The sequence below is a fragment of the Cucumis melo genome, chromosome 1 (assembly GCF_025177605.1).
Source record: "Cucumis melo cultivar AY chromosome 1, USDA_Cmelo_AY_1.0, whole genome shotgun sequence".
Classification (NCBI taxonomy): domain Eukaryota; kingdom Viridiplantae; phylum Streptophyta; class Magnoliopsida; order Cucurbitales; family Cucurbitaceae; genus Cucumis; species Cucumis melo.
Window position 1 is genome coordinate 3,430,895 of NC_066857.1, and position 8,554 is coordinate 3,439,448.

Genomic DNA, 8,554 nt, shown 5'->3' on the forward strand with positions numbered 1-8,554 from the left:
GTATTAGGATCTTGTTTCATGTATTGTAGAATGTATATATAAACACAATATTATGATTTCATTTTGCATATACATATGTATAAGAGAAATATTATAGTTTATAAAAGAATAATAATTTTATTTATTCGTTGGCATAAGAAAAAATATTTATTCACATGACCCGTAATGTCAGTTTTTGATTATTTCGCTTCATAAAAAGATGGACAATTTAATAAAAATAAATTTGTAAAAACATACCAAAAAAAGGTTTTAATGTTGGTTTTAAACTAACATTCTTGGGATATTTAATGTCGGTTTTAAACCGACATCGAAGCCCAAGCGACATTAAAGGGCTTCAATAATACTATCAAAGATGTTGGTTGAAAAACGACATTAAAGGGGCCTTGTAGAGTTGCTATGACTTTTGAGTAAAGTCTTAAAATGACCTATTGCATTTGATGTTGATGAAACGCGACTCTTCAAGATATGATGATCTATTTGGGGTGTAGATTGTTGCATTAATACATTGATTCTTCTAAAGTATATATGAGATGAGTGTGTAAAAAAAAGAACAAAATAAATATTTACATTTACCTATAATTTATAATATATAGTAATTAATATATAAAAGGCCAGAATGTAAGAAATTTTTTTTGGACACATTTACCCTTTTGTTTTTAAAACAATTACATATATATTTGAATACATTTACCCTTTCGTTTTTAAAAAATTATATATATACATGACATCCATTCAACATTAGTGACTAATATAAAATCTACTAAATTTATGAAGAATTAATGATTTTCAAAAAATCTCTTCAAAGGTCAACCGAAAATATATAACAATTAATTCTTTAATATATAATTTATATCATCACATTTTATTTCTTTTTAAAAACCATTAACTTTAGTTATATTTATTTTAAATTTTTATAGGTCCAATGGGATAAATTATATCATTTTTTATTTGTATTATGAGCAGGGCACAAGTAAATGAAATTAAATGTGAATTATACTTAAAAGGGGAATTATAAAAAATAGTAAATTTAGCAAACTATTTACAAAATATAATAAGATTTTAGATTTTATCAATAATATATATTAATACACTGATATACTACTATTGGTGATAGTGATAGTGATAAAGTTGTCATTGTAGGTCCTTTTATTATGTTTTATGTGGTGGGATCTACAAATTTCTTGGACCAAACAAGGAGTCGAGTTCACAAATTTATTTTTTTATTAAAAGGACTCGATGGAAACTCGACTGTTGTTCGACGTGTTGATGATGACAGTAACTGGTGGAAAGGAAAAGGAAAGGGAAGAAAAAAAGTGAGACTGAATTGATTAAAGAAGCTGGATTTGGGAGCTACAAGATCTTTCCAATTATGGGTATAAGATCTCTTATAGAGATTTACCCATAACCAATAATCTCTTTTTAATGGTGCATGCATCCAAGGGTTAATTTAATTCATAACTGTTCTTTTTTTTTTTTTTCTTTTTTAATGAAAAATTTGTGTGAATCGAAGTGTGGATTGTTGGAGGTTTAATATTAAGAAATTAAGAAGCAATTGTGATATGACTATTATTTGTTTTGGGATGTTGTTGAATAAGAAATTTTGGAACCAATGACAAATTGTCACGTCATTTACTAAAATAATTGTATTTAGGTTTAACTAAAATAGACATGAGATTAAATAAAAATTGGCATGTGTCTCAAATCAAATTTAAAGACAAATTGAACAATTATAATGATGTCACGTGTCTTTATTATGACAATTGGATCAAATTAATTATTTTGGTTCAATTAAATATTATTTACTGCGGGCTAAAATTTAACTTAACTAAAAAAAGCTTAATTTAGCCCCAAACCAGACGCAAATAGAGGAGTTACTACATAACTACTGAAGTTGACCACTCTCGAAGATTGAAGCCCCTTTGAAAATAGAAACTTTCTTTCAAGACTCTAACTTCATGAACATCACGTGGTCCGCTCCTCAAATCAAGCGTAAGCATCTAGCCGAGAGAGAATCAGAGGACACTACAAGAAAATGGAGCATTCCCGACGCAGAAAATCACGTCGGCATAAAGAACGTCGGGAATAAGGGCTTTCCCGACGCCCTCAACAACGCGTCGGGAAAACAATCTTTCCCGACGCACCACGAAGGCGTCGGCAAGAATACGTCGGGAAAAGGGGCTTTTCCCGACGCCGTGCACAGTGCGTCGGGAGCGGCGTCGGGAATAGGGGTTTTTCCCGACGCCGCGTGAAACGTCGGGAAAAGGGGTTTAATGAGCGTCGGGAATTCCCCTTTTCCCGACGCATTTTGAGGGATTTCCCGACGCCACGTCACTGCGTCGGGAAATCCCCTTTAAATTCGTTTCAGTTCTGTATTCACAGAACCGAAACCGAGAGGAGGAGAAAAAGAAAGGAGAAGAAGAAGAAGTCGCCGCCGGCCGTGCATAATCCTTTTGTTCCGCCGCCGTCCGTCGCCGACCGCCCTCGCCGTTGTTCCTCGTCGCCGTCTGCCACTTTAGGTAAGTGAAATATGTAAATTTATTTAGTTTAAGTTTATGTTTTAGGGTTTTTTTTGATAAAAATTAGTTTAGGGTTATTTTTTATGAAAATTAGTTTAGGATTTTCTTTTGGAATAGATTTTTGTTTGTTAAATGTATTTTTGTATAGAGTGTGTGTAATTTGTGGTTGAATTGAAATTTGAAATTTGAAATTTGAATGGTTTAGGATTTTTGTTTTAGAAAATTGAATAAAATTGAATAGGGGTTGAATTGGGGGAGGGGGTTTATTGTTAAATTGAAAATTGAATTGGGAGGGGGGTTTATATTTGAATTGAAAATTGAAAATTGAAATTGTGGGGGGGGGGGGGGGGGGGTAATAGTTAAATTTAAAATTGAATTGGAGGGAGGGGGTTTAAGTTAAATTGAAAATTGAAATTGGTTGGGGGGGGGGGGGGGAGGGGAATTTATAGTTGAATGAAAAATTGAAATTGGAGGGGGGGGGGGGAGTTAATAGTTAAATTGAATTGAGAATGTAATATGTGTGTTAAGATTTGTTTTTGCTACCCTGCAGTTATGGTAGCTTTTTTGTTCTGAATTTGTTTATGTTTGGGATGGCTATCTTGCAGTTATGGTAGCCTTTTTTGTTTTGAATTTGTTTATGTTTGGGATGGCTATCCTGCAGTTATGGTAGCCTTTTTTGTTTTGAATTTGTTTATGTTTGGGATGACTATCCTGCAGTTATGGTAGCCTTTTTTGTTTTGAATTTGTTTATGTTTGGGATGGCTATCCTGCAGTTATGGTAGCCTTTTGTTTTGAATTTGCTGGTATCAAGGGGTGGTAGTTAGGATAGCTTGAAGTATTTTGTTGTTAATAATTAGGTTGTGTTGACTATCCTGCAGTTATGGTAGCTTTTGTAGTTTGGAGGGGTTTGTAGGATGCGAAGATATTTTGAAGTATTTTGTTGTTAATAATTAGGTTGTGTTGGCTATCCTGCAGTTATGGATAAGGGTTGGATGAAACTTAGAAATAAGTTATCCCTTGGCAAGTGCAAGCAGTTCGTCGACATCTTGTTCGCAGTCCACACAAAAAGAGATTGAATTACAAGCTAAACTTCATGAAGCTTTGGAACGGATTGAAGTACAAGATAGAAATCACCAAGCATTAGCTTCACAAGTGGAAGCTATGAAAAAGATGATTGAAGACCTAACTCGTGCACAACAGGGACCACCACATGATCCCTAGCCCTGCGGTACGTCGTATATGTCTCTATTATTCTTAAGTTTTTGCAATATATGATTATGTATTAAACTTAGTTATTTTTATACCATTTTTAGGACCGAAGGTGTAGAATGACGCGCATACGCACCTCGTTGGGAGATTGGGTCTTATGTTTATGTTTTTTCTATATTGAGAACTATATTTTCTTGTAGTCAACTTATTCGTATTATTAATTTTAATTCTATTTTTTTAATTTGTGTTTGTATATTTATTAATTTAATCCAAAACGTCGCCAAATTTTTTTGAGCAATCCGAACATCATTGTGAATGTTTGAGCAAAATATTATAAGGAAAAAAGTAAAAATAAAATATTTAAAAAAATATATAAAAAATATTTCCCGACGTTCATTATGTCGGGAAAAAAACGTCAGAAAATAGGTTTTCCCCGACGCCGGGAGATGCGTCGGCATAGACGGCGTCGGGAATAAGGTTTTCCCGACGCCGTCGATGCATACGCATCTCCCGGCGTCGGGAATGCCTTTCTCGATGCCGATTTGGTACGGCGTCGGGAAAGTCTCTCGCGACGCATTTCTCCCGACGTTCTTCCCGACGTCGTTTTGTACGTCGGGATATCCTTTCCCGACGTACTTTGCATTTTCGCCGACGTATTTGTGCGTCGGGAGTACCCACGTCTCTTGTAGTGGGATCAAATTCTAGAGATCGAACTACATCGCATCAAATCAACATAAACACAACATCAACACAAGTTAACTCCATGAATCAAATTTCTTCATAAATCTCGTGTGAACAGATGTGTTGAGAGATGGATTGAGTTTGTAAACTAATTTTGTTTAATATATAATATGTGGGACTTCGTTATGCAAATGTATTTGAGTTTTTCAATTCAAGTGTTATTTGTGTGCATTTTAAGATGGGGATGGATTGATATTTGTGCATTTCATCTATTTATTTAAATATAATACTATTATTGATTGTAACCTACGTGCAATTATTGGTTGTTTTATCTCTTTTGAATATATTATTTTATTAGGTCTAGGAAGCCGTGAACCCTTCAATATAAGTCGTGGGTTTACAACTTAACCTAGTCACGAATCCTATCCACAACTTCACTACCTCATTTTTTATTATAGTTCCCCTCTTATCCTATTTTTAACATTATTTTAAAAAAATTATACATTCCACACTGATTAAAAGAAAGAAATAATAAATCTTTTTTTTTTTTTGATAAAAAAGGCCAGAATTATATTGATGGTTTTCTATAGCTAGTTTATCCTCTTTTCTTACTTTGACTTGTGTGCATTATATTTATTAATGATATTATTTTGGATGGAATAAGTGATAAAAAACATTAATGTAATTTTGGACAAATTATAAATATAATTTAGCATGTATTTACAAAATTGAATATATTAATATAATTGATTGATCACTATTTTTGTTTTCATTTCTACATTAGTAATTGATAGGATGCTCTGTTCTCCTTCATCCTCTCTCTAAATTGCTCCCTCCCATGAATCATAAGGTTCTTTTTTTGCGGGCTTATAGCTATCTTTTGAGGTATTTGGTCTGAGAGAAATAATAGAATTTTTGGTACTTTTAGCTATAAAAAATCTATTGTAAATATGTGGGAAGAGTGCAAAATCCTCATAGGCAATTGGTGCAGCAGAGATCCTTTTTTAAAAAATTATTCAGCTGTTACAATTGCTTTAAATCTGAACGCCTTTTGTAATTAGCTTTTGGGCTTTCATTTAGCCCCTTATTAATAAATTTTTGTGCTAAGCTCGGTCTTAGGCGTCGTCCTAAGTTCCAGCTTGCTGTTTCCTCTTAAAAAAAAAAAGATTATGATTGAACATAATAATTGATAGGATGGTTGAAGATAGACGTGGTTGATAACTAACCTAGTATGTTTTAAATTTAATGATATATGCGGATTACAATATTAGTTCTAATATTTCTTTCATGAGTCCAAAATTTTATAATAATGTTTAATAAATCCAAAGATAAATAATTAAAATATTATAATGTGATTTATATTTTATCACTAAAAATTGACATATAGCCTTCTTTCATTGCAAAGTCAAGTAATGATGATTTTCTTTAACACTATATGAGATAGAAATAGTTCATACATTCACTCACCAATTACTAATATGTTTAGGGTATGTTTGGGTGGGGTTTTAAGGAGAAAAAGATTAGGAAATTGGGCCAAACCGTGTTTGGCTCAAGGATTATGATAAAGGGAGATTAGAGTTATCCTAATCCCTAAATAACCCTATCTTATCCTATTTTTACTTTCTTACAACCCTACATTACCCTACCCAAATAATCTAATAAAAAATTTATTATTGTTTTTTAAATTACTATAATCATAACTCTTCTCCCAAACACATATTATCATAACACTACTGTCATAATCCCTCCTCCAAACACATACTATCATAACACTACCTTTCATATTTTTTCTCTCAAACACATATTACCACAATACTACCAATAATAATCTTTCTTCCAAACACATATTATCATAACACTAGGATTATCATAATCCTAGGATTATTATAATTCTTTTCCTCCATAACTCTTTCCTTCCCCAAACACACCCTTAGGGTTTAGGGTTTAGGGTTTAGGGTTAGACCAATCAATTTCATTCTTATGTTGACAAACTCATGACACGTACTTTAAATATAAAATGAAAATCAAACATATGATCCGAAATTTTAAAATTTGTAAGAATGACAAATTAACAAGCCTAACCCAATTTAAACTGTTGGATGATCAAAATGCGCTCATAGTTAAAAATGTTGAACTGTATTTGATTATCATTTGATCCTCTTTTTTTTTTTTTTTTTTTTTTTATTGTATCGATCCATGGTAATTAATGGATATGCATTTATATATAAATGGAAGAAATCCATATCACAATTATTGGACACATCACCAAAGTGTTTGGACACAATTATTTCTCTCTTGTTTTTCTGAATATGAATATGGAGGGTGGAAAGAAGTTAGCAATGGGAGGGGATGAGTTGTTAGAAGCTCAATCCCACATATGGAATCACATCTTCAACTTCATAAACTCAATGTCTCTCAAATGTGCAATCGAACTTGGAATTCCAGACGCCATCCATAGCCATGGACCCAATCCTATGCCCCTCTCTCTTCTTGTTTCATCTCTCCAACTTCATCCTAATAAAACCCAATTCATATACCGTTTGATGCGTTTATTAACTCACTCTGGCTTCTTTGTTCTAAAAGAAGAAGGATATGTTTTGACTAATTCATCTCACCTTCTTCTTAAAGACAATCCTTGCACCCTATCGCCTTTCATACTTTCCATGCTCGAATCAGCCTTCGTAGAGCCATCGCACTTTCTCTCAGCCTGGTTCCGAACTGACGACCAGACACCATTTGAGACTGCTCACGGGATGTCGTTCTGGGAGTTCGTGGGGAATAAGCAGAAAGATGGTGATATTTTTAATGCAGGGATGGCTAGTGATGCGAGGTTGGTGATGAGTGTGTTAATAGGAAAACATAAAAGTGTTTTTGAAGGAGTTGAATCGTTGGTTGATGTTGGTGGTGGGACTGGAACTATGACCAAAGCCATTGCAAAAGCTTTTCAACAAATTGAATGCACTGTGCTTGATCTTCCCCAAGTTGTGGCTGAATTGAAATCTGATATACCAAACTTTAAGTACGTTGAAGGGGATATGTTTGATGCTATTCCTCCAGCTGATGCTCTTCTATTGAAGGTAAAATCTACTCTATAATATTTCTATTCCTTTGGTTAAATATTATTGGTTTGAAATTTGTTCAACTTTAGTTCTTATATTTTTACTAAATCAAATTTAAGCCACTCGATGTTAATCAATCAAGAAAAATATAAAAACGAAAGTATAAGATCTATTGAAAAACTGAAATAAAAAATATCAATAGGGGACTAAATTTAAGATTTATTGAAAGTTGAAAGAGTAAAATTGAACGGACTAAAATTGAACAAACTTTACTTAAATAGACTGAAATAATATTTTAACAATTCCACGAATGTATAGTTTACAAGAATTCTCCCATTATTCACGCAACTCATTAATTACTTCATTAAATCTTCCTAGAAGACTTTTCTTTTCCTTTATATATAAAATCTAATATATGTCTTTAATATGATATTTAATGTGGTGGATGGTGATTAAAATAGTGGATATTACATGATTGGAGTGATGAAGAATGCGTGAAGATATTGAAGAAGTGTAAAGAAGCAATCACAAGCAATGGTAACAAAGGGAAAGTGATGGTAATTGATTTGGTGTTATTCAATAAGAAAAACGATCAAGACTCAATTGAGACACAACTATTCCACGACATGTTGATGATGGTTGTAACAGGAGGAAAAGAAAGAGAGGAAAAAGAGTGGGCTAAATTGATTAAAGAAGCTGGATTTAGTGCCTACAAAATCTTCCCTATTTTAGGCTTAAGGTCTCTTATAGAAATTTACCCATGAAATAATCAACTAATTCTCTCCTTTTTTTTAATAAGTTCACATACCAACAACACACACATGAGTTGAATTTCAACCTTTTAATCTTATTGTGTGTTTGAATAAAGTATTTGTGTGTCAATATTTAAGTGTGTGAATTGCTTCCTAGAGTAAAAATTAGAGATATATTCTTTTGGGTGTGATTGAGATTAAAGTTTGGTGAAGTAATTACGAATAAAGATGAAGTCCAATTTTACTCTCTAATCTAAGTTATTAAATTTTAATTAGTTGATATGTACCTATATTTTTTATAAAATATTTTACATGTTTTTAAAAATTGAATAATGAA

The 8,554-nt window shown here is 32.5% G+C and overlaps 1 protein-coding gene and 1 long non-coding RNA gene across 2 annotated transcripts; both read left to right on the forward strand.

Moving 5' to 3' along the window:
* The first annotated feature begins 3,505 nt into the window (after positions 1 to 3,505).
* Positions 3,506 to 3,966, forward strand: LOC127149485 (uncharacterized). Its single transcript, XR_007821122.1, has 2 exons — positions 3,506 to 3,744; positions 3,830 to 3,966. It is a non-coding gene; the product is annotated as an uncharacterized LOC127149485 (long non-coding RNA).
* Positions 3,967 to 6,661: 2,695 nt separating this feature from the next.
* Positions 6,662 to 8,347, forward strand: LOC103495701 (trans-resveratrol di-O-methyltransferase-like). The gene is made up of 2 exons (XM_008457328.3): positions 6,662 to 7,483; positions 7,927 to 8,347. Exons 1-2 carry the CDS (start codon positions 6,716 to 6,718, stop codon positions 8,227 to 8,229), a joined length of 1,071 nt encoding a protein of 356 aa, XP_008455550.2. The 5' UTR covers positions 6,662 to 6,715; the 3' UTR covers positions 8,230 to 8,347.
* Positions 8,348 to 8,554: the final 207 nt, after the last annotated feature.

Excerpts from the sequence above, each read along its gene's own strand:
- LOC103495701 (XM_008457328.3), top strand. The coding sequence starts at position 6,716 with ATGAATATGGAGGGTGGAAAGAAGTTAGCAATGGGAGGGGATGAGTTG. Across the intron at positions 7,484-7,926 it reads CTGATGCTCTTCTATTGAAG|TGGATATTACATGATTGGAG; the intron begins GTAAAATCTACT and ends TGATTAAAATAG.